A 24,504-nucleotide genomic window follows, 5' to 3' on the forward strand; every position below is an offset into this window, starting at 1 on the left:
TGGAGGATTATGGAGTTGAGGCTGGCCTTCAACTCCATGGTGTGAGTTCCAGGCCTCAGATTGAATGTAAAACCTACTTTATAAACTTAATTGTGGCCAGTTATGGTGTGGAAGGCCTTTAATCCCAGCACTCAACAGGCAAAGGCAGGCAGCTCTCCGAGCTTCAGGCCAGCCTGGCCGACATAGTGAGACTAGGCCAGCCAGAGCTGTAGAGTGAGGCCCTCTCTCAAAATGAGTAAGTAAACAGACCTAATTGTTGCTGATTTGATAGGATCCAAAGATGAGCCAGACGGTAGAGAACATTAACTGGTACAGTGGACGGGGCCTCCCACACGCAGGCCTGTGGCCAGAGGAGGGCGCCATGTTCCACGTGGAGTGACAGAAGGGTGGATGGGATGGGGCCTACCCCACGCAGGCCTGTGGCCAGAGGAGGGCGCCATGTTCCACGTGGAGTGACAGAAGGGTGGATGGGGTGGGGCCTACCACACACAGGCCTGTGGCCAGAGGAGGGCGCCATGTTCCACATGGAGTTACAGAAGGCTGAGAGCTACTATGTGAGCACAGGAATTGAAACCCAGCGTTCTGTAAGAGCAGCCACTGCTTTTAGCTGCTGAGCCATCTTTCCAGCCGCTGTGACATTTCAGATGCAAGTTTACTAAGACTCAGAAAGTTTCAAATTTGTTCAAGACCCACGATGAATATACAGCTGACACAAGGCTAGAATCCAAGTGTGACTTAAAAGCCCATGTTCGTATTAAGATTATCCTTCAGATGCTTTAAACACAAGACTTCAGAAACTGCCTGTAAAAAGTCAGCATAGGCTGACTCTCAACTTTGTCCCTTGTTCCCTTCAGGCCCTAAGAAGAAATTCAAAGCTCCTGAAAGCAAGGCCCCAGCCACCAACTTATCTGAGGAAAAAGAAGTCAAAATTGTGTCGAAGTGCCCTATCCCAGCAGCTCGGCATGGGGTTTCTCCATGGGGAAAGGAAGGGCCTGGGCGCCACGTGCCCCTGACACAGGAGGCAACAAGTTTCCTCCGTGAAGATGATGGTTCCAGCGACCTGGACCTGGAGCAGCTCCTGGACGACATTGGCGAGCCGGACGAGGGAGGGGAGCTGCTGCGGAGGGGCAGCTCAGAGGAGTCGCTGGCCGCGCTGTTTGAGGAGTAGCTGTTGGTCCTCCTGCTGCTGTCTGTGGCAGGGGCTCTCAGTTCTGGAGCAGCTGGTCAGGGTAGGGGTTGTGGACCTGCTCCGTGGGTCCAGTCCTGTGCAGCCTGTGTTAATAAAGCGGGACTCTGGGTTACTGCTGAGCTTTCATTCCTGTCCCCATGGTGACAGCCTTCTCGGGGCAGTGTAGGAAGCCAGGGCCCGGGGGACCTCCAGAGCAGCAAGGCCGGGCTCAAGTCCTGGCTGCTCTACTTCCTAGGAGCCACGTGGCTTGAGGGGACACCTAAGCACATGCTGCTTAGTTCCGTGTCTTCACTCTGGGGTCCTGCTGATGTCCCGTGCGGTGGCACGTGGGAAGCAGTCCCACTGTGTGTCTATTCTTACAGATGTGGGAACACAGCATGTAGACTGGCCGCCAGCCTGTGGGGAATCCCCTGCCGAGGGCCAACAGGAAAGAGTGACAGCAGAGGCTTGTTAGTGGGCCGGAAGCTAAGGTCACATCAGTTCTCTGGTAAGAGTCATGTAGGCCAATTCTGTGGATCTGTTTATTTTGTGAGAAAGGCCTAGGAAGCTGGAAAAGGGAACTGGGAGTTTCTCAGTTTCTCTGAGGCCAGAGTGTGCGCCCTGTGAGTTTCGGTCCCCGGCCGTGGCTCTCAGGGCAGCCTGGGAGTCTTCCCAGCGAGGCAAAGGTGACCCTGTGTGTGTGACCCAGCTCATTTGGCCTTCACGGTGGAGTACACAGTCTCTTCCTGGGGTTGCTCGTGGACAGGCGGGCAGGGGGCTGTTCCCGGGGAGGCTGGTCTCGTGAGGGCGATGGAGGCATACACGATGTTCTCCTGGGGAGAGGAGAGGGCAGAGGGCAGCCCCTGCAGTGTCTGTCTGCCCACCCCGCAGGCCTCTGCCCCTCCAGCCCCCTCCGTCCCTGCGGCTTTCTTCAGGCCTGAGTCCGAGTTGCTTACCTTGGGGTTCTCTCGGGGTTCTGTGTGTTGCTCTAGAGAAAAAGGATGGGAAATGCTGAAGGCCGTAGTGTGACAGGAAGGTAGACGGGTGCTGGGAGCTCCAGGGGGAATGGTGAAGGTGGAAAGGGGCAAATGCTGAGGGGTGCGTCTGTAAGTGTGGGCTCTTGGGAGAAGGCGGCAGAGCCAAGGGTGCAGAGAGGGCGCTGGCAGGGTTTACCTTCATGTCCGTCTGTCTCACGGTTCTCAGTGTGTATGAACAGTTCCCTGGGGAGGAGGAAGAGGGGCAGCATGTTAGAGGTGGACAGGAAGGGTGCTGGGAGGCTCGGTCAGTGAAGGCCTTGTCACTAAGTGTGAGGCCCCTGAGCTCAGATTCCCACACCATGTACAGCTGGACAGTGGGGAAGCAGAGCCTGGCAGGTGAGTCCCTGGAGTGGTCAGCCAGTGTAGACCCCAGATTCACGGAGAGACCCTGCCTGCAAAGAAATGAAGGTGGGAGGCGGAGGAGAGTCACAGCGGAAACCTCTGGCTTCCAACACAGTGCACACACACAGCACACATGCAGGAACACGGAATAGGATGGAGAGCCACTGAGGAAGACATGACGTCGACCTCTCCAACACGGGCGCACAGAGCTGGGGGTGGTGGTGTGTGTTAGTAACCCGGTGCTGAGGAGGTGGAGACGGGGCTCCTGGTGCTCAGTCTGCTCTACTTGGTGAGTTCCAGACCAGGGCGAGACCCTGTCACAACAGGAACACCAGGCTGGGCCTGAGGAAGCCGCTTAGAGGGCAGGGCTTGCTGTGGACACTGAGAACCGAGGACCATAGGAAGAAGGAAAGGTCAGATTCTGGAAATTGTCTGTCTTCCACATGCGTGCCCAGTCACACTCATACCCACGCACAGACGTGAATGCACACAATAAATGGTAAGAAGAGTCATCATTGGAAAAGTGGGTGTGGCCTGAGAACACACACACACAAACACACACACGCACAGGCACAGGCACACACACGCAGGCAGGCACTCCCTCCCAGGACAGGGCTCTTTGGAGGAGGAATGACAGGCCCTTGGGGAGTGGCCTGGCCAAGGGCTGGAAGCACTGGGTGATGGTGAGTTCTTCTAGGAAATCCAGGAAGGAAAAGAAAGCAGAAGCAGGAAGAACCGGCTCTGCCCTGCCTCGCTGCCTAGGGAAGGCCAGGTCTTCTGGGTGGGTGACAGTAGGTGTCAGGCTGGGTTCTTGGAAGGAGGAAGCCAGGACCCAACTGGAGGAGGAGCCACAGAGGGGCAGGAGAGCAAAGACGGAGGCTGGGGCGCACTACAGCTCCTGGAACTCTGGCATCCACGCACAAGGCCCGGTTCCACCCGCAGCACCTCACAATCCAGGGGTGCATTGCCTGTCATCCCAGTGCTTGGGAGGCAGGTAGAAAGATCAGACATTCAGGGTCGTCCTTGGTACAGAGCGAGTTCGAGGCCAGCCTGGGCTTCCTTTCTTTAGAAGAAATGAGGACAGACAACAAAGGCTGGAAAAGGCCATGTGTCAGAGGGAAAGGAAAAGGCAGGAGAGAAAGGGCAGAGGACCTGGAAGGCAAAGAGAAAAGGACAGAAGATGTGGAGGGTCTTAGAGGGTTCCTGGGGTATGGGCACTGACCAGGTAGAAGGCAGGAAAGGCAGAGTCTGGATGAACTCAGGGAGATGCTCTAGGCTGAGAGGAAACTGGAGACATCGAGGGAGGCTGAGTAACTGATGGAGGAGGAGAGGGAGGCTTAGGAACTGATGGAGACACAGAGAGGGAGGCTTAGGCACTGCTAGAGACACAGAGAGGGAGGCTTAGGAACTGCTGGAGACACAGAGAGGGAAGCTTAGGAACTGGAGACAGAGAGGGAGGCTTAGGAACTGATGGAGGAGGAGAGGGAGGCTTAGGAACTGATGGAGACACAGAGAGGGAGGCTTAGGCACTGCTAGAGGAGGAGAGGGAGGCTTAGGCACTGCTGGAGACACAGAGAGGGAGGCTTAGGAACTGATGGAGACACAGAGAGGGAGGCTTAGGCACTGATGGAGACACAGAGAGGGAGGCTTAGGCACTGCAGGAAACATGGAGGGAAGCTTAGGCACTGCCAGGGGGCATCGGGGTGGGGGCTTCTCTGGGAAGGAGGCTCCATGGGCCTCTGCTGCCCCTTGTCAGGTTGTGGACTAGGTCATCCAGGGTGGAGGAGGAGCAGATGGGGGAGGCAGGGCTGGAGAGATGCCGTGAAGAGCCCTGTGTGATCTGGAGGGCGGGAGGGTGGCTCAGTGGCCAAGAGCCCTGAGGATGCAGAGGGTGGTGCCCACCTGGCCTGGGATTCCGCTTCAGTCGCCTGGCCTGTGGGGAAGAACAGAGTCAGTGTCAGCTGCCACTCCCCAGCTTTCCTCCCTGTTGAGAGCACCTTCAGAGGAGGGAGCAGGAGGAGCCTGGAGCCACTGCTGCTGGCTCCTGTCCCCCCCAACTCTGCCAGGTCCACGCCCCAGCCCTGGCCCCTGGCTTCCCTCGCCTTGGGAAAAGTTTCCTCTCAGCCCACAGCTGCTTTATCCCCCCCAACTGACCCGCCTTCCTTTAAGCGCCCTTAGAAACCGCCTCTTTCCGGATTACATTTTACTGGTTTGTTTGTCTTGGTGCACACTCTGCTGTTTTACTTACTATAGCTTTTTGGTTTATTCGGGTGGCTCCCAGGGGATTTACCTCAGGGGCTCAGGCTTGCCCAAGATCTTTACCCTCTGACTGCAACTGTAGTTCGAGATTTTTTTTTTAAATTTTTTTAATTATTTTTTTTTTAAAGAATTTTTAAAACTGGTCATGTTGGCACACATCTGTAATCCCAGCACTCGGGAGGCAGAGCAGGTGGATCTCAGTGAGCTGGAGGCCAGCCTGGTCTACAAAGCAAGTCCAGGACAGCCAGGGCTACGCAGAGAAGCCCTGTCTCAAAAAGAAAACAAGTTGTAAATTATGTTCCCCCATGGGTACCCTGAAGCTGCAGGTGCAGGCGGTCAGCTGCTGGAGGTGGGCGCTGGGAGCAGAGCTCAGGTCCTGTGCACGGGCCTCTTAGCGGCTGGGCCATCCCTGCAGCCCCTTCACATGGATCTTACCTCATTTTCCATTTCATGAATGAGCTGTTTCTTATCACCACTTCCTCTCCCTCAAGAATGTCACCCACTGTGTTTTGGAGAACAATTCACCCGGCTGCTAATTTGGGCTTTTCCCGAAGTGTTTTACTTCACTTTTTTAGCTTGATATATTTTTGTTTGTGTGTGTGGATGGGTGTGACTGGGTGAGCGAGGCCCCACGTGCTCCCATGCCCAAGGAGGCCAGAGCCCCTGAGGATGGACTCACAGGGGGTCGGGAACTGCTTCATACCCATGCTGGGGGCTGAACTTGGGTCCTCTGAGAGAGGGCTCCTAAGGGCTGACTTAAATGCAGGTGTTGGTTTTTGGGGACAGCTCTGGGAGTTCCACACAGACGCTTCAATATGACGCACCCCAGCTCCCTGGTCAGCCTGTCCTGGGAGAGTGACAGCTCTCCCCAGAGGCTTGACTGTTTGATGCTTGGCCCTGTCCGGGGAGACGCTTAGGGAATAGTTAGGAGGTGCAGCCTCAGGAAGAGGTGGGAGTCACTGTGTAAGGGTTTAGAGCCCCTATGTCCTCACGTCACTTCCGGTTCTGTGTTCTGCACATGGCTGCCGACACTCCTGCCCAGGGCCCTGCTTCTGCTGCCCCACCATTCTGGAACCTCCTTCTGGAACCATGAGCCCAAACAACCTCTTCCTTGTGAAGCTGCTTCTGACCACGATGCTTCACCCAGCAGGGAAGAGTCACCAGCATTGAACACCCTCCCCCAGGCTTCCTCCTGCGGTCCCGGCATGGCTTGGTGGTTTCACCAGTGTTTCCACCACACTGGAGACTGTGCCTGGTCCTGCACCTTCCTGTTGAGGCTCTCCAGAGTGTAACCACTGAGTCTTTGTTCCTTGAGGTCTCCTCACCCCAGGGTGACCTTGAACCGCTGATCCTCCTGCCGGCACCTTGCACACACCGGGATTACGGTGTGTGTCACCTCACGGGCTGCTCACGGTCTGAATGCTTTTGCCTCCCCTGGTTCTGGCACTCCTCTCCTCCTGCAGCCCAACTGGGTTTGTCCTCGTGACCAGCCAGGCCCAGCCTGTCCTCCACTCCTAACACTCCGCTGCAGCAGCCCCTCTCCCGTCACAGACAGACTACAGACAGGCTGTGACCCTCTAGCCTGCAGACCTCCATGCAGGCCCAGGGGGTCTCAGCTGGGAAGTGATTTTACCTCGCTCCTTCCTGGCTCCTTCCTGGCTCCTTCCAGGCTCTGGCTTGTGCAGTGAGACCTCACGCCGACCTCAGAAAGTTGCAAAGGAACCCCCACTTGTCTCTGTAGGCCCCGCCATGTTGTTTGGGCCTAAGCTCTCCTTAGAACCTCCCAGGCACACTGTCACCTACCTTTCTGTCAGCCATGGCAGGGAGAACTCTTAAACTCCTCCCTCCCCAGGCAATCAGTCCCAGCCACCCTATGTCCCCCACTGAGAGTGTGCACAGGCTGTGATGTCACCCCAGCAGGAAGCTGAGGTGGCCCCTTCGTTTGGCCTCAGGTCCCAGAGGCTTCTGGGCCTGACTTAGGAGGTTCCCTCTGTGTCTGCTGTCTCCTCCACCAGCACCCACCCCTCAAGGCTCCTTGAGGTGAACTCCCTTTTCTGGAAGGCCAGAGAGTGTCCTCTGCACGGCTCTCAGCACTCTCCTGGCTATGTTGTCCAAGGAAAGGGGGCTGAAAAAAACTCTCATCTTGTCCAGGCTGGCCTTGAGCTCACTGTGGCAGTCAGGCTGCCCTTGAACTCAACGTCCCCCTGCCTCGGCCTCCCACGTGCAGTGATTTCAGGTGTGGACCACCACTGGCTGTCACTGTTTTAATTTTAAAATCGTATTACATTTATTTATTTACCATGTATGTGAGTGTGCACATGACATTCTGTTCCTGCATGTGTATGTTTGTATGTGCGTTTGTGTGTGTATGTGTGTGTGTGTGTTTGTGTGTGTGTGAGTGTGTGTGTTAGAGGATTTATTTCCTTCCTTCAGCCATGCCTCTCTGGCCATTGCCAGTGCCTTGACCTCCTGAGCCGTCCTCTGCCTCTGGTTGTCATTGTTTACTCTTTGACGCTTTGTTGTTTTTCTCCCTTTGAGAGTCCTGCTGACTACCCACGTGTCCTCGACTGTGTCTGTCAGCACCACAGCCCATTAAGGGAACTAACTCAGCTGAGCTGAGGCAACTTCCAGTCCTCTCTGCTTTCCCCTGGTTTTCTCTGGGGCAGGCCATGTCTCCTCTGTAAGCTGGAGTGGAGGGCTGAGGACAAATGACTACAGCAACAGGAGAATGGGGCTGTGACAGGAGAGTGACAGGAGAACGGGGCTGTGACAGGAGAACGGGGCTGTGACAGGAGAGTGACAGGAGAACAGGGCTGTGACATGAGAGCTGGCCCTGACTGGGTGGTGCCATCACAGGCTTGAGCCTGCAGAAGCCTCACTGGAGGTGCTCACTGAGAGCAGGTGCTCGGGGCTAAGCACACCTGCAGCCAACCAACCCACCATCAAAGCCCCCAGCTGCTATAAGCGAGAGCCTGGCTGTGGACTGCAGAGGAGGCAGCATGGATTCCCACTGTGGGGGAGGAAGGGAGGAGGCCAGAGCCAACCTTCCCCATTGCTCCTGAGGAGATGTCCACTTTTGTGTTGTTGTTGTTAAAGATAAGGTCTCTCTCTGCCACCTGAGGTGGACCAATTAGGCTAAGGTATGGCGGGCCAGGGATCATGGCATCTCTCCCTCCCCAGCCCCGGGATTACAGGGGTTATGGTGACAGAACTCATGCTTGGGTGACAGGTACTGTGACCGTGGCGTTTCCAGGGCCCTAGGATCTGTGCTGTGGAAACACCATGATGAGTGATGGGGTGTGGTCCTGGACCCTTACCTTTCCTTCTCTTCTGCCTGAGGAGCACTATCAAGGTCAAAACCCCAGCCAGGAGGGCAGCAGCAGCCACCGCCAGCCCGATTTTGACTTCCAGATGCTGAGGCTTCTTTTCCCCCTGTCCTGTGTGCTTCACGGCAATTGTGCTGGGTGCAGAAGTCGCAGTGGTCGGGCATGGAGAGGTGGGCCCAGAGCCTGGGATGGGACAGAGGAAGTCAGCATGGCACTTCCCTGGCAGGGGCCAAGGTGCCCTAAAATGTCCTCTGCTGCCCTCTTCCTGTCACACTCCTGAAGAAAGGGCTCCAAGGAACTGAAATCTCCTGAGGAGCCTCATGCTGGAGCCTGGAGGCAGCCAGAGAAAGACCTGGTCTCCCAGAAAGTGAGTTCACACAGTTCTGACAAGCTCTCCTCAGCAGAACTTGCAGGGGAGACTGGAGGAGGTCAGCATGGCTCCCTGGTGGGGGCTGCACGGGAGCAGGAGCTGGCCTGCTTGGCTCTGCCTGCCTCTGGCCTTCTGGTTAAGCCTAAACCTCCTGTCAGGACCTGTCAAAATCCCAAATGTGGACATGGCAGGGGGTCACTGGGCCTCCACATTCCTCTTCCCAGTCTGAGAATTTGGTGAGTAATGGGGACTGGCCACTTCCTGTTAGTACGTGCTCAGGCCCCTATGTCATCATCACTGACAGAGAACAATCTCCAAGTTACAACGTCAACAACAACCTTTTTCTGAAAACAATTCTTGTTAGCACAGAAGTGTCTGCAAGGGTGGGGAACCCCGCTCCTCAAGACACGGGTCATTAAATGAAAACCTTGGTGCCAGGCCCGGCCCGCCTGCCTGGGACTTCCTGGTCAGGGAGGCCCAGCGGCCCTCAGCACAACACAGGCTACTTCACTCGCTCTGGAGCAGCCACCATAACAGTCAGAACCTATTGCTGAAGACACTCCTCACTCCTGATGTGGATATGACCAAAATACATGGTATACATGTATGAAATATTTACATAATAAAATACTGTTAAGATCTTTTTCCTATTTATTTTATTCATGTGTCTAATGTGTGTCTGTGTGAGAGTACATACACTCACACACGTGTGCACAAGCAGAACACACATATATATTATACAGATGAAATTATTATTATACATATATAATATATAGTGTACATACATATATATACACACACAGTTTGGAATTTTTCCAGAATGTCCAAAAGAACAAAACAGAAAACAGAGTTGTTGAAAGTGTTTGAGTAATGGCTGAGATGCAAACATGGCATCAGCCATTGACAGGGATAAAGTTAGAATCACTAAGACAATGTAGTTCTGAGAAGAAGAGGCAGGAGAAGTGAGGAGATGGCTCAGTCCATAAAGCTGTTCTGCCTGTGTTCTGGTTAGCATCGTCACCATCGTCACTATCACTGGCAGTGTGACCCAAGCAAGAGTTGTCTGGAAAGAGGAACTGGACTAGAAAACACCTCCATCAGATTGCCTGTGGGCAAGCCTGCAGGACATGTTCTTGACTGGTGACTGACATGGGAGGGTCCAGCTCACTGTGGGCGGGGCCATCTCCTACAGGTGCTCCTGGATGGTGAAAGAAAAGCAGGCTGAGCAGGCCATGAAAAGGAATCCAGTTAGCATCACTCCCCATGGCTTCTGCTTCAGTTCCTGCCTGGAGTTCCTGCCCTGACTTCCTTTGATAAGGGAATGGGATCCGGATGTGTAAGACAAATAAACCCCTTTTTTCCTTCCCCAAACTCTTTGGCCAGGGTGATTTTAACAGCAATAGAAACTCTAACTGGGACACTAGGATACTCTGAAGCACAAAGACTGAGCACCATCAGGAATGAAAGAAGGAAGGAAAGAAAGAAGGAAGGGAAATGAAAGGTTTCTAAGGTTGCTATCTGGCCTACACATGTATGTCCACACAAACACACCTGACATGTGAACACACACATTAAAAAGTTAACAAATTAAGAACAAACTAACATAAAGGCACCTGCTATGAGTCTGACAACATCTGATCCCTCAGAACCCGCATAGGTGTGGTGGGTATCTGCAATCCCAGCACCTCAAGATGGGAGGCCGAGACAACAGGAGAAGACCCAGCTCAAAGCGAGGTGGAAGGAGAGAATCTGCTGCAGGAAGTCCTCTGAGCACATGTAAATCACGGCCCACAGGTGCCTGTGCACACACAGACAACAATAATAAGCACAGTTGAAAACGAAGACACACTGTAAAACGGACAGACAGGGTAGAAATGCATGGTGTTCTGTAAGAGAAGGTAAAACGCAGCCCCGGGTCTGCACAGTTCTCTGTGTAGACGTCATGGCTGTTGGCTTGTGTGGGGCTCCTGGCAGTGGGGCGAGTCTCTGACTCCTTTGCCTGCTCCTGAGACCCTCCTCTGCCTCAGAAGGAGGGCTCTTGCCTTGTACCTTGTTTTGCCCTGTTTGGCTGTGCTCTCTTGGAGGCCTGCTCTTCCCTGAAGAGGAAGCAGTGGGGGAGGGGATCTGGGGAGAGGGGAGTGCAGGGGAGCTGGAGGAGTGGAGGAAGGGGAAGTTGTGGTTGAATTTATTACATGAGAGAAGAGTCTATTTTTAATTGACAGAAAGGGATCTGTCACCAGGGATCTTTCTCCTTAGACATGAAAGAAAAAAAATCGCAAAGGAGAGTGCTAATGAATTTGGCCAAAAAAGTAAAATTATGTAAAATTTGATGAGCCAACCACAGGGTTCTCTTCAATACTGTTGCAAGTACTTCTCCAGTTGTGCCATCTCTGCACTGATTTTGGGTAAATGATTGGATAAAACGATTTTTTTGGGGGCAGTGGTTGTAGCTCAGTGGGTAGAGTGTATGGCTAGCATAAGCAAGGCCCTGAGTCTTGTCCCATGAGGGTCACACCAGGAGGGTGACACACTTTTGTGATCCCAGCATCTGGGAAGTGGAGGCAGGAGAATCAGAAGTTCAAGGTCATCCTCAGCTACAGAGCATGATTGAGGCCAGCCTGGGCTACATGAGACTCTATAAGAAAGTAATGAAAGGAAAAATGTCATTTATTATTAATTTGAATATTTTGTAAATATTCAGATAATGAATTAAACTTTAAAAAGAACTGAGGAAAGAACCCAGAGTAGAGGTGAGAACCTTTGTCCATGTGGCCCTGGGGACAAGAGGAAAATCATGGTATGTCTGACCGAAGCAGGGAAAGACAGGGCTGCCTTCCACTGATTGTCAGCCAAGAACCTAACAGATTAGCTCAAAGGGCAGGAGGAAGAGACTGGGGCTGGGAAGAACAGAATTTCAGCATAGGCGATTTAGGGAACCTTGTAGACAGAAGGTTCCCTGGCAGTTCAGGCTCCGGAGTTCATCCTGAACCAGGACGGGGTGAAGATGAGGCAGGACTTTCCCAGGGGGATGTGGGCGATATGCTGGAAGGGAAAACCCATTTACCCCTGGCTCTGCTGAACCCTGGCAAGGTAACCAGTGATTATTATTTGACAATTTTATATTTTATTTTGTTAAAAAGTATTTTTATTACATTTTTTCACACACATAGTTTTGTATGAGTTTTTATGTGTGTATATGTATCTATGTGTATGTGTGTTTATGTGTATATATGTGTTTGTGTGTATGTGTGTGTTTGTGTATATGTGTGTGTGTGTGTGTGTTTGTGTGTGTGGAGGCCAGGTAATCTTGGGTTTCCTTCCTCACACATCACAAACCTAATTTTACAAGACAGGTCCTGTGAGAACCTGCAACTGTGACACTGTGGGAGACAGAGACAAGAGAATCATGGGGCTTCATAGCCTGTTCCTACCCCAAAACAGCGAGTTCCAGGTTCAGGGAGAGACCCTGCCTCAAGGGAATAGAGGGGGACTTACTAGTGGAGGACCCCAGTGTCCATTTCTGGCCTCACACAAGTACAAAATGGGACATGTACACACACACACACACACACACAATCACACACACACACAAGAACACATACACAAGCACAAGTGCATACACACAAGCAAACACACACACCCACACACACAAGCACATGTGCACACACACACACACACACACACATGCATACATGCTCACACATAAATACATGCTCCACAGAGTCCAGACGGAATGGAGACAAGCATCCAGTGAGCTCAAGCAGAGGCTGCGCCTGTTCTGGCTGAGAGAAGGTGGAGGCAAAGGTCCCTGTCAAGGTCTGTGTGTCACCAGCATGAGCCTGCGCAGGGGCTGAGCTGTGCTGGCTTCTGGGTCTCCCTCGTGTAATGACCTTGAGCATGCCCAGCAGCAGTGACTGACAGGTGGTGGGGTAAGGTCCACACAATGACTGGGCTGGGCCCGTGCACACTCTGTGGAAGCTGCAGTTACAGCTGCAACAGAGGAGGTGACACAGCCATAACACCCGATGGTGGTGAGGATACAGGGGCCTGTGTGGGAGAGAGGGGGGTGGTAGGAAGGAGGGAGAAGAGGGAAGTGAGGGAGGGGAAAAGGGCACTGAGGCAGGGATGTGAGGAACTCGGGAAGGAGGGATACCCATAGGGGGAGGGGATTTATGGGGACCAGGGGACACTGACTGTGGAAGGCTGGGGAGGAGGGTGGTGATTGAGTTACAGGAATGTATGGGGACCAGAAGACACCGACTGTGAAGGCCATGAGGTGTGGGGTGAAGCCTCGTCTAACCAAGGCCCTGACGCAGGACCCCGTGAAGGCTGCCCCATCCTAAAGTCCAGATACAGGTGGATTTCCAAGAGGGGGGAGGGAGGGCTGGCAGTGACAGTCTGGAGGAAGGAGCAGGACACTGAGCCATGTTGTCCAAAACTGGGGTGGTGGAATCTGAGGGTACAGTGAGGGACCAGCTCAGGGAGGGCTGCTAAGATGGTTATGGGGAAGAGCAAAGGTAACATTGGCAGAGCTTGGGGGAGGTGACAGACACGGGAGAAGAACCTCAGAGAAGGATCAGAAGTGCTGGCTCCCTAATGACATCTATGGGATAAGGAGGCCAGCGCCACTGAATTCTGGCCTGGATCGGGTACTCACCATTGGTGATTGTGAGTTGGGTCCCCTTAATCGACTGCCACATCTTCCTGCCTTCTGTCGTTTGCACATAAACTCTGCAGAAGTATGTGGCCTGGTCATCCCCCTTCAAGTCACAAATTCTGAAAACTCCGGATGTCTGACCCGGCGTCCAGTTCAGGGTGAGCCTGTTTTTGAAATGGCTGTGCATGAAACCTGTGGTGTAGTAGTACATACATTCCCCGTGGAACTCCTTCCACCTCAAGGCTATGTTCATCTGAGGATCCTCTGCCAACCTCCAGGGGAAGTAGAAGGAGAATGGGATCTCGATGGAGCCACCCTGGACACCAGAGAGACGTGCTGGCTGGTTCATCCCATAGTCATTTTCTCTGTTGGATCTTGCTGAGCATCCTGGGAAGGATGGGGGATCTGAGGTCAAGCAGGGAATGGAAAGGACAACCCAGAGCCTCCTGAGCCTTCCTCACAGGCAGGTGTGGGACAAGGGCAGGACTGTCCCCAGGGCAGGTGGGACAGGTCAGACAGGGGAGGGTTGGGACAGGCTCACTCTGAGGGATGAGCTGTCTCTTGAGCAGAGAGGCCTGGCTGGCTCCTCATGCAGACCCCTATCCACACGACAGCCCACTCCTCCCTGCCCTGTGTCCCTCCTGTGGTTCAGTCCCTGCTAGTGAGGTCCCCACACTCACCAGCTTGCAGACATGCTGATAGCAGCAAAAGCAGGAGCCAAGCCATGGCCAGAGGCCCTCCAGGAAATGACAGCAGCAGAGCCACAAGGCAGGAGAGGAGGCCCAGGGAGGACACTGGGGTGCTCAGCAGTCCAGAGAATCAGGGTGAAGTGACCCACATCCTCAGACCTTCTCCTGTGGAGGACGGGGAGGAGCAGAGCCTCCCATCCCCACCTCCCTGTAGCCAGTGACTTCCTTTACCATCTGGCTTCTTCTTTTCCCATGTTCAGAATAGCCTCCCTTGTGGTCACAGACAAGATGGCTGCCCTTGAGCCCAGCCCCCACTTCTGTCTGGAGATATGGTCTTGACCTTGGCTGAGCTCTCCTCTCTTCCACCTTGACCTTCTGACTCATCTCGTCTTTCCCATTCCCTGTGGCTTGTCATCTCTCCCTTTCCTGTCCTCTTTGAATCTCCTCTAACCCCGCCCTCCCCCTCCTCAGTCTGACTGTCACCATGTCTCCTGCCATGCTGACTGAGTCTCTCCCTGAGAATCTCACCTCAGACACAGTGAGGAGGGCTGTGCAGACACACATTCCTCGATCATCCCTGGCACAGTGCCCCTGCCCTCCTGGGCCCCTCATCAGCCCTTTGCTCTTGTCTTGCCTTTCTGGGACTCTTCACAGTGCCCAGGAGACCCAAGGCTTGGTGGATCCTCCCCTCCTTGCCCTGCTCCCTGCTGCCAGGTCTCCAATGTGCTGGGCTTCTTGGACAGGGACTCCAAGGCCACTCTGGTCTCCAGAGGAGCCTTCCTGCCTCCCCTGACTGGGACTATAACACACTCGGGAGAGGATACCAGGATCAGATAAGAGCTGGCACATGTCACGTGATTTCCACATGGCTGGTGACTGGACTCTAGTCACACTGAGTTCTGCAGACTTTCAGTGCCCTCAGGGACTCAGTCTGCTGGCTCTGTGCAGCCTCTGAGGTGGCTCTTTCTACAATTCTTCAGCGACTCCCTCTAGTTATATCACACCAGAACCTAAGCAGGACAAGAAGGCCCAGAGCAGCCCTGTGTCAGCTTGGGACATCACTCAGCGTGGACACAGCTGGCCTGTGACTTGGGTGAAGTCATGAGAAGTGAGACAGAGGCAGTGGTGGCCTCAGGGCTGGCTCTGTAGGAGAGTCTTCCTACCGTTTCTCATGAGGAGGTTTTGTCAGCTCCCTGGAGGGCAGGAAGACAAGATTGCAGCAGGGAAAAGGCATCATGAATAGAGATCACGTCCCATTTCCTCAGCGTTCCTGGCATTGATTGTCCTGTCAATGCTTTTCTGCAGGGGCTCAGGCATCCCACCTCTCATGTCTGCTTTCTCTTCCTTCCTCCCAGGGCCCACGGTCCTCAGATCCCTTGACCTGAGCCTGACACAAACTCTCCTGGCCTCACAGCCAGCTGCACATGGAGACACCTCTGTGTCCATCCTACACTCAGGGAAGCCGAGGAACAGAAGCTCTGGGTGAGTTACCCCAGATGGACAGTCAGTCAGGAGAGGGGTCTGGGCCAACTGTCTCGGTCACAACTTGCTTTCTATCTGTTTGTTTCTGAGTTTTTATATTGGGTCTCAATGAGCCAAAACTGATCCTTGAACTTGTTATGATGTTGACCTTGAACTCCTCCAGATGCTGCTGTCTGGGCCTCCCAAGACCTGGATTACAGGTGTGCACCATCACGCCCCTTCATATGCTGCTGCAGGGACAATCCTGTGTTCTGAGCATGCCAGGCAAGCGAGCACTGTACCAGGGGAACCCAGTCTTTACCCTCAGCAAGGTCTGAGAGGGTGACTCCTGGTCATGAGTTCTCTCCCCCAAGTTCCATCTGCCTTTCCCTTACTGTCTGGGGCCTGTGCATAAAAGGTCAGCTGATGTCCGACTCTCCTAAGGAGGGTCTGGACCTGACAGGGCGGCCACGTGTCAGCTTCTGTCCCAGCACACTCATACTGCAGCCCTGGCAGGTTCTGCAGGACCCCAGCTGGCCTGTGCTCAGTCCCACTGCTGCCCCCTGCTGGCTCCCTAACCCAAGTCCTGGGCTCTGCTCTGCTTCCAGTCTGGACTCAGTTGGATCCCCATGGACACCCTGCTGTGGGTGTGATTTCTGTCCAGGACGCTGTGGGCAGTCTCCTGCAGTGTGGTCCTGCTTCCCCAAACCAGTGGTGGGCCCTGTAGCCATGATGCTTTCCCAGGGGAGGGGACATTCTGTGGAAGAGCAGCCTGGGCTTCTGGTGTGCACACAGGGGCTTTTGCATACATGTGACCATGTTGAGTGTCACTGCAGTGTTGGGACCTTGGTGTGCCTCAGGTACAAGTGTGCCCTGACAGCACAGAATAACAAGTTAATGTAATTTGAAACAAACAAATAAAGAAATAAACAAACAAACAAAAATACCTTAAAAATAACAAACAAACAAAATACCTTAAGTGCTTTTGGTCATATGTGACTGTAATTCTAACTTGTGAGAGGCAGAGGCACATGCATCTCTGAGAGTTTGGAGCTAGCCTGGTCTATAGATCCAGCTTCTCTGTCTCCAGAAAACCAGACCAAAAGAACAAACCCCCATATCAATATACCATCCGGCTGAGCCCAGAATCCCAGGGTTGACTGTCCAGGTGGATGGAGTCCCGAGTCTCAATGACTGAGGTTGTCCTCTGGGTTACACATGTATGAGCACACAAATCATTGAAGGCTCCTACACATTTGATTAGCTGTCACAGTACTCATCCTGGGTGAACTTGGGTGCCCAGGCCAGGCTTTGTGACTCCTCCGATTCTAGTTCCCGACAGTGTCCTGTACAGGCCTATGCCACCATGGCCAGCTTCCTCTACTCACATTCTTCCTGACTGACTCAGGGCAGAGACACAAACCCAAACCCCGGTACCATGAAGAGCCCAATGTCTGCTCCGCAGTAGGACCATAATTTTTTTTGAGGCAGATCAGAGTCCCAGTCTCACTACCTGTGTCTGACCAGGGGTTCAGCACCTGTTGAGAATGTTGGTTGTGTGTAAATCTTTGCTGTGGCCCCATTGTGGTTTTCCCCTATTGGACAATGGAAAAGAACCTGGGAAGTCACGTGACCATTTAAGCAACAGCTTTAAGGCCCATCCCTTCTCTGTGCCCTGTTGTGTGTGGCATGGGGCTGACAAATGGACTCTTTAGATGACTAGACAGACCTTAGTCATGCCATTCTGCTTGAGTGACCACTTCAGGGATGCTCAGAGAAAGACCACCCAGCTGTCAGGCCCACTGTGACCATGGCTGCTGCTGGGTTTCTCCTCAGTGGGCCTGGGTCCAGTTAGACATGTCCAGACTGTCCCAGCTGCCCCAGGAGACTTCACTTTAGCCAGGAGAAGCCTTGGTGACCTCCCCATTTCCCTGCCTACTTCCAGAGAGGCTCGTGGGGTTGGCAATGACTTGGTCCAGGGCTGTGACTAAGGTACAATTGGGTCTTGTGGCTGGAGGAATAAGGGCTGCATTTATGCCTCCCTGAGACTGACCATCTCTACCAGGCTTGGCCAGGAACATCTTCTGCCTGTAAGAGCAGCCTGGTTCCAGTCTTATGGGCAGTCAGGATGCTGTCCTGGGTCCTGGCATTCTCTTAGGGAGAAGCTGACCCTGTGAATATCAAATGTTAAGAAATGCTGGACTTGGAACAGAAGTCTGGTCCTAGGAGATAGCCCAGAGGCCAGAACATCAACATGACAGGAAGTAAGTGTCCCAACCGGCAGGAGTTCAAAGGGTTCCTAAAGGAGAAGGTGAAAAGAATGGGAGGACAGAGAGACATGAAGAAGGAAGCCTAGTCTGTTTGTCTTATCAAGCCCTTGCTTATTAGAAATTTTCACCCAACTTGTATAGGGAGAAGGCAGGAAAGGGGGGAGGCGAATTCCTGCTGTGGGAGATAGCAAAAGTGCTTTCATGGCTTGATTATTGCACATGCAAGATGCCATAAGGATGTTTTCTTAAGATATCTCACAGATGCTCTAAGACTAACAGACGATGTCCTCACAAACCTATCACCCATGACTTAGGGTCCTAGATAACCCTTTCACTAAATAGCTATAGGTCTCCACTAAATGACCTTTGCTCGCTATTTGGCTTTGGTTTCAGTAAATACGTTTGGCTCCCGGCAAATTAGGAAGTGAGTGCATATATTAGACTAGTGAGGAAAGAATGCTAACATGGACCCAAGCAGCCATGGCCTGTGGCTGACCCACCTGCGGAACTTTAGTTATTGGGTGGGATACGAGAAGGCCTTCCCCTTTAAGGCAAAACGGGCGAGAAAGAAGAATGAGACCAAGCTAAGTCTTGTCAAGGTCTGTTTATTGTAAGCCAGGGTACAGACTATAAAGGAGGAAAAGGAGGGAATGGGGAGGAGGAAGGTGAGGTGTTAGGAGGGAGGATTTCGAGCTGGAATTTGCATTGACTCCAGCTCAAAGGCAGGGGCTGTTAGTGCAGCTGTCTGAGGGCTACTATCTTGCAAATTCCCTCAGTAAGCCTTTTCTGTGCTAATCTATTCCTGACATCTTGAGTCAACCTTTTTCTAAGGAAGGAATGCTTTGTCTCCCAGCTCAAGGGTTGGTCAGAGGGACTGTCTGTCTTTGACTCAGGGTCAGTCTGAGAGATTTCTCTGGCTCATGGCTCAGGGTCAGTCTTTGGCATGTGTCCTGATGTGGAGCATGGAGGCTGAGGCTGTGGACGAGATGGCAGTGTCAGGGAGTAAGGGAGAGAGGAGGCAGGATTCTCAGGCAGTGGATCTGTGTGGACCATGGTCCTTGCCTCTCTCCCTGTGACTTGTGTCCTGATGCAATCTTCCACTCTCTGAGAGTCCCATATGGGGTGTGTGGGAGCAGGGTCAGGGGAGACTGTGAGATGGAATTCTGGGAGAAAGACATTTATTAAAAGTGTTATTGACTGCAGGACACACAGGGAACAGCACAGTCATGCTCACATGTCCACAGACAAACAGAATGACGTAGGTCCAAGGACAGGAAATCAGAGCCCACAAGGCAGAAGTGGGGTTCTCTTCTTGCTGTCCAAGGACAGATGTTCCCAGCACCATCCTGCAGCCACGTGCTCTGATTCCCAGGCAGGAGGCAGGGAAAGGGTGGGAAGCAGGGTGTGAGGCCACCAGTCACTACTGTGATGTCAGCTCCCCTCCCTGGTGAGAGATCCTGGCACCTGGAGGTCTGTTAGCTAAGGTCTCACCAACAAGGTCTCCCCAGGCACCTGTGTGTGACCCTGAAAGGGAGTCACTCTTTCCAGAGTCACTGTTCACTTTGTACTATTTGGGTCCCCAGGAAGTAAACCCAGGTCAGCAGGCTGGCGGGAGGCTCTTCTTCCCACAAAGCTATCTCACTGACTCACGATATTTTATGTCCATTTATTTATAATTTCAAAATCCATAATTCAAATAAAATTAGAAAAATGTTACATCCATGATTCATCACCAAAGGAATCCACATGTTTTTAAAGACATGGACTCTTGTTGGCCTGGAACTCACCAGTTAATTCAGCATAGCTGGACATCCAGCCCCAAGACTCTCCATGTCTCTTGCTTGTTTAGGGCTGGAATTACAAGTTCCTGCCCACCTCTGGCTTATAATATGGTTGCTCATGGTCCAACTTCGGTCCTCCTACCCATGAGCAATGCTTCTATGACTGGACCATCTCTCTGAGCCATTCTCTCATGTTCTTTTTTCCACAGAAACATTCTCTCATCTTCTGTGCCTGATCGCCAGACTGCCTCTGGTCATGATGCCACAGGAGCCAGGGACAACAGCCTAGGTGGTGGACTGACTAGTCGTCACTGTCCTTTTGATTTGTACATATATATAGCTTATAATTTCTCAGATCTCTGATCACATGATGGCTACGCTAGGCTAATGATAGCTTTGCTGCTAAATGCAGACAATTAGATCCACTGTAAGTTCATCGGTCTATTCATTAGCTAGTTAGAACTACTAAGTACTAGATCTTTTATTTAGAAAATTAAAGAAGGTTGCCTTGGGCACAAGCTTCATATTAATTGCCTATGTCTTTGAGTGAAAAACTGTACAGAAAAATGCAAAGTTTATGTAAGGTAGGAGGATATGAAAGTTTAAGTTATGAGGATATAAAAAATTGTTTAATGGTCTAGGAAAATGTTTCAAAGTTGATAAGTTCAAGAAAGATTGGAGGGTCTAAAAAGGTGTTTTAAGGTATGTGAATGTAAATTGTAGTGATATAAAAGAATTGGGAGATATATCAGATTTCTCCCTCCCCTCTGCTATTGTTGTTCCTATCTTATAAAATTTCAGAAGTTCAGAGTTAGGACATGGATCAATAGAGTTCTGATAAGCTGATGGAGCACTGAGTGCTTATCATTCAGTCACAAGCTTGAGATTTTAATTTCCTTTTGATTGTCTTCTGAACATAAACTTAAAGGTGCCTTTCATCATGCTAAACACATCTGGCTAATGTGTGTCTATCTGACCCAAAAGCTGTAGCTTTTATGAAGTCTTAATGGCATGAATCTACTCCTGCTGGCTCGTAGACACCTGTTAACTGCTCTTTCTAAAGTATGGATCTTAATACAATGGTGATACAATATACTTCCTTTTGGAAACTAAAATTGACAAGAGTTTCAGAAAATCAAAAACTCAGAAGACCTGGAATGGCATAGCTCAAACAGACCCCAGATGAGTTTTCCCCTTTGTCTTGGGGTTCCTCACTTTTCCTAATTACTAGACAAATTTTAACTTGTATCTCTAGTCTGAATTTGTCTCAGCAGATGTTCACCTGGCCGACAGAATCTGTTCGGGGATCAGCTATGGATTGCAAGCTGAAATTTGGACTTGCTGGAAGCTGACATGATTGCTCCCTGACTCTCCAGGTGGATCAACTAACCAGACACTTCTGAGGACTGCACCAGTGCCCAGCCTATGGCTGGCATTTTACCCTTCCTGGACCCTGATGGTAATAGTCCTCTTGTCTGAACTGAAGTAATGTCAGAAGAAGAGACCTTTGCTCAAAAATCCCATCTAACATGCTGAAATGATATATCTAAAGCTGCTCCCTGGCATAGGGTTAAATGGGTTCCTATTGTATCAATTGACACATTGGAAAATAGATCCTTCCATGTATTTCTTCTGGTCATGCTAGCTCTTGGACACATCTGGAGGAATCAATATAGTATCCTCTAGAAAAGGGGTAATGAGAGCTCCAAACTTTAAAAATAGTGTCTTCGGGCAGCATGACTGTGGTCCTAGATAAAAGCCTAGGACCAGGTCAATTGAGACATGTCCAGCTCTCTGTGGGGAGTAATTTGGCTTTCCACATTCCTTCCTGCATGTAAAAGATGCTGATTCCTGGCAACCCTCCTAGAAGGCCCCTGGCTTGAGACCACAGAGTGTGCTAATCACACTTTTTCCCCAACAACATCCAATCAGCACACTCCAGGCATTGTTCTCTATCAGATATGCTCCAGATGGTAGGAGAACTGTTTATTGTCTTGATTCCCCAAACAATCTAGTCATTTTAAAGGTCAACTTCCTCATGAACTCATTACCCAATTATGAAATGCCAAGGCTTGGAAATGCCCAGTTGAGTCTTTTTTCTTTTAAAAACTGTGATCCTTTTGACCTCTCGGCCTCACTCCTCTCCCATTTCTACAGGAATGTTTGCCACCTGGACTGCAGTTTGTATCAAATAAACCCTTGTGTTCAGCTATGGACTTCACACCTGGTGGTGTTTTGTGGTTTCACTGTCTAGGCACAACTCTCTCATGTCTGCTTTCTCTGCCTTCCTCCCAGGGCCCATGGTCCTCAGATCCCTTGACCTGAGCCTGACACAAATTCTCCTGGCCTCCCAGCCATCTGCACATGGAGACACTTCTGTGTCCATCCTACACTCAGGGAAGCCGAGGAACAGAGGCTCTGGGTGAGTCACCCCAGATGGACAGTCAGTCAGGAGAGGGGTCTGGGCCGACTGTCTCTGTCACAACGTGCTTTCTATCTGTTTGTTTCTGAGTTTTTAAAATGGATGTCAATTACACCAAACTGAACCTTGAACTTCTTATGAAGCCAAGGCTGACATTGAACTCCTCCAGATGCTGCTGTCTGGCCCTCCAAGACCTGGATTACACGTGTGCACCATCACACCCCTTCCTCTGCTCCTGCAGGGAGAATCCTGGTTCTGAGCATGCCAGGCAAGCGAGCACTGTACCAGGGGAACCCTGTCTTTACCCTCAGCAAGGTCTGCGAGGGTATCTCCTGGCCATGAGTTCTCTCCTCCAGGTTCCATCTGCATTTCCCTCACTGTCTGGGGCCTGTGGGTAAAAGGTCAGCTGATGGCTGACTCTCCCAAGGAGGGTCTGGACCTGACAGGATGGCCACATGTCAGCTCCTGTGTCCCAGCACACTTACAGCAGCCCTGGCAGGTTCTGCAGGACCACAGCTGGCCTGTGCTCAGCCCCACTGCTGCTCTCTGCTGGCTCCCTAACCCAAGTCCTGAGCTCTGCTCTTGTTCCACTCTGGACTCAGTTGGATCCCCATGGACACCCTGCTGTGGGTGTGATTTCTGTCCAGGACGCTATGGGCAGTCTCCTGCAGTGTGGTCCTGCTTCCCCAAACCAGTGACTGGGCCCTGCAGCCATGCTGTTTTCCCAGGGGAGGGCATGTTCTGTGGAAGAGCAGCCTGGGGTTCTGGTGTTCCCACAGGGGCTTTTGCATACATGTGACCACAGGGAGTGTCACCTGGGTGTGTCTCAGGTACAAGTGTGCCCTCATGCTACAGAATAACAAGTAAATGTAATTTGAAAAATAAACCTTAAGTGTGATTGGTCATATGGGACTTTAATTCTAACTTGTGAGAGGCAGAGGCACATGGATCTCTGAGAGTTTCGATCTAGCCTGGTCTATAGAGCCATCTTCTCTGTCTCCAGAAAACCAAACCAAAACAATGAACCCCCATATCAATATGCCATCCCGCCGAGCACAGAATCCCAGGGTTGACTCTCCAGGTGGATGGAGTCCCGAGTCTCAATGACTGAGGTTGTCCTCTGGGTTACACATGTATGAGCACACAAATCATTGAAGGCTCCTTCACATTTGATTAGCTGTCACAGTCCTCATCCTTGGTGAACATGGCTGCCCAGGCCAGGCTCTGTGACTCCTCAGATTCTAGTTCCTGACAGTGTCCTGCACAGGTCTGTGCCACCATGGCCGGCTTCCTCTACTCATATTCTTCCTGACCGGCTCAGGCCAGAGACACAAACCCAAACCCCGGTACCATGAATAACCCAATGTCTGCTCCTCGTGGGACCATAATGTTTTCTTGAGGCAGACCAGAGTCCCAGTCTCCCTTCCTGTGTCTGACCAGGGGTTCAGCACCTGTTGAGAATGTTGGTTCTGTGTAAATCCTTGCTGTGGCCCCGTTGTGGTTTTCCCCTATTCGAGAATGGAAAAGAACCTGGGAGGTCACATGACCATTTGAGTAACAGCTTTAAGGCCCATCCCTTTTCTGTGGTCAGTCGTGTGTGGCTTGGGGCTGACAAATGGACTCTTTACATGACTAGATAGACCTCGGTCATGCCATCCTGCTTGAGTGACCACTTCAGGGATCTCAGAGCAAAGACCACCCAGCTGTCAGGCCCACTGTGTCCATGGCTGCTGCTGGGTTCCTCCTCAGTAGGCCTGGTTCCAGTTAGACATGTCCAGACTCTCACAGCTGCCCCAGGAGACTTCACTTTAGCCAGGAGAAGCCTTGGAGACCCCCCCTGACCCCTCATACCTTCAGTTAGTCTCTCAGGATTGGTGCTGACTTGGTCCAGGGTTGTGACTGAGGTACATTTGGGTCTTGTGGCTGGAGGAATAAGAGCTGCATTTATGTCTCGCTGTGATTCGCCATCTCTACCAGGCATGGCCAGGAACATCTTCTGTATGTAAGAGCAGCCTGGTTCCAGTCTTACGGGGCAGTCAGGATGCTGTCCTGGGCCCCGGCATTGTCTTAGGTAGAAGCTGACCCTCTGACCATCAAATGTTAGGACAGACTGGAGTTGGGACAGAAGTTTGGTCCTAGGAGAGAGTCCAGAGGCCAGAATATCAACATGACAGGAAATAAGGAAGTGAGGGCATCTATTTAGACGAGTGAAGAAAGGAAGCCAACATGGGACCCAGGCAGCCATGGTCTGTGGCCTGATGTGGAGCATGGAGGCTGAGGCTGTGGACGAGATGGCAGTGTCAGGGAGTAAGGGAGAGAAGAGGCAGGATTCTCAGGCAGTGGATCTGTGCGCACCATGGTCCTTGCCTCTCTTCCTGTGACTTGTGTCCTGATGCAATCTTCCACTCTCTGAGAGTCCCATATGAGGTGTGTGGGAGCAGAGTCAGGGGAGACTGTGAGATGGATTCCTGTGAGAAAGACATTTATTAAAACATGTTATTGACTCCATGAACAGACAGAGAACAGCACAGCAAGGCTCTCAGTGCCACATACAGACAGGATGACGTAGGTCCAAGGGCAGGAAATCAGAGCCCACATGGCAGACGTGGGGTTCTTTTCTACCTGTCCAAGGACATGTTCCCAGCACCATCCTGCAGCCATGATTCTCAGGCAGCAGGCAGGGAAGGGGGTGGGAAGCAGGCTGTGAGGCCACCAGTCACTA

At 51.9% G+C, this 24,504-nt stretch overlaps 2 protein-coding genes and 1 long non-coding RNA gene across 14 annotated transcripts in view; 2 read left to right on the forward strand and 1 right to left on the reverse strand.

The window, feature by feature from the left end:
- Zcwpw1 (zinc finger CW-type and PWWP domain containing 1) overlaps nt 1–1,301 on the forward strand; it is a 29,719-nt gene extending 28,418 nt beyond the window's left edge. For all 8 annotated transcript variants that reach the window (XM_060367937.1, XM_060367940.1, XM_060367938.1 and 5 more), the window contains one exon: nt 855–1,301. In XM_060367937.1, coding sequence (XP_060223920.1) covers nt 855–1,168 — 314 coding nt within the window. In that variant the 3' untranslated portion in view covers nt 1,169–1,301. The remainder of the gene's footprint in view (nt 1–854) is intronic.
- Nucleotides 634–14,075, reverse strand: LOC110556753 (paired immunoglobulin-like type 2 receptor alpha). Of its 3 annotated transcripts, XM_060367943.1 has the most exons (8): nt 13,840–14,066; nt 13,432–13,546; nt 13,160–13,323; nt 8,124–8,315; nt 4,450–4,480; nt 2,342–2,388; nt 2,125–2,156; nt 634–2,001 (listed from the first exon to the last, which is right to left on the reverse strand). In XM_060367943.1, the coding sequence occupies exons 1-8, from the start codon at nt 13,883–13,885 to the stop codon at nt 1,879–1,881; spliced, it is 750 nt and encodes a 249-aa protein (XP_060223926.1). In that variant the 5' UTR covers nt 13,886–14,066; the 3' UTR covers nt 634–1,878. The 3 variants fall into 3 exon arrangements, with proteins under 3 accessions (XP_060223926.1, XP_021506349.1, XP_060223927.1); XM_021650674.2 differs by having other exon boundaries at nt 13,160–13,546; XM_060367944.1 differs by lacking the exon at nt 8,124–8,315 and having other exon boundaries at nt 13,160–13,546; nt 13,840–14,075.
- On the forward strand, nt 11,460–22,680 carry LOC110556758 (uncharacterized). Of its 3 annotated transcripts, XR_009586355.1 has the most exons (5): nt 12,384–12,533; nt 15,204–15,330; nt 15,494–15,530; nt 19,570–20,819; nt 21,656–22,680. It is a non-coding gene; the product is annotated as an uncharacterized LOC110556758 (long non-coding RNA). The 3 variants fall into 3 exon arrangements; XR_009586354.1 differs by lacking the exon at nt 12,384–12,533 and adding an exon at nt 11,460–11,592 and having other exon boundaries at nt 15,494–20,819; XR_009586353.1 differs by having other exon boundaries at nt 15,494–20,819.
- The last annotated feature ends 1,824 nt before the right edge of the window (nt 22,681–24,504 follow it).

This window comes from Meriones unguiculatus, chromosome 15, assembly GCF_030254825.1.
Source record: "Meriones unguiculatus strain TT.TT164.6M chromosome 15, Bangor_MerUng_6.1, whole genome shotgun sequence".
NCBI classification, from domain to species: domain Eukaryota; kingdom Metazoa; phylum Chordata; class Mammalia; order Rodentia; family Muridae; genus Meriones; species Meriones unguiculatus.

Bases quoted from the DNA above. Each gene is read 5' to 3' on its own strand.
- LOC110556753 (XM_021650674.2), bottom strand. From the start codon at position 13,885: ATGGCTTGGCTCCTGCTTTTGCTGCTATCAGCATGTCTGCAAGCTG. The intron at 13,547-13,839 runs GTGAGTGTGGGG...CATCCTTCCCAG, and splicing joins ATCAGCATGTCTGCAAGCTG to GATGCTCAGCAAGATCCAAC. The intron at 8,316-13,159 runs GTGAGTACCCGA...GTCCCATCCCAG, and splicing joins CCAACTCACAATCACCAATG to GCTCTGGGCCCACCTCTCCA.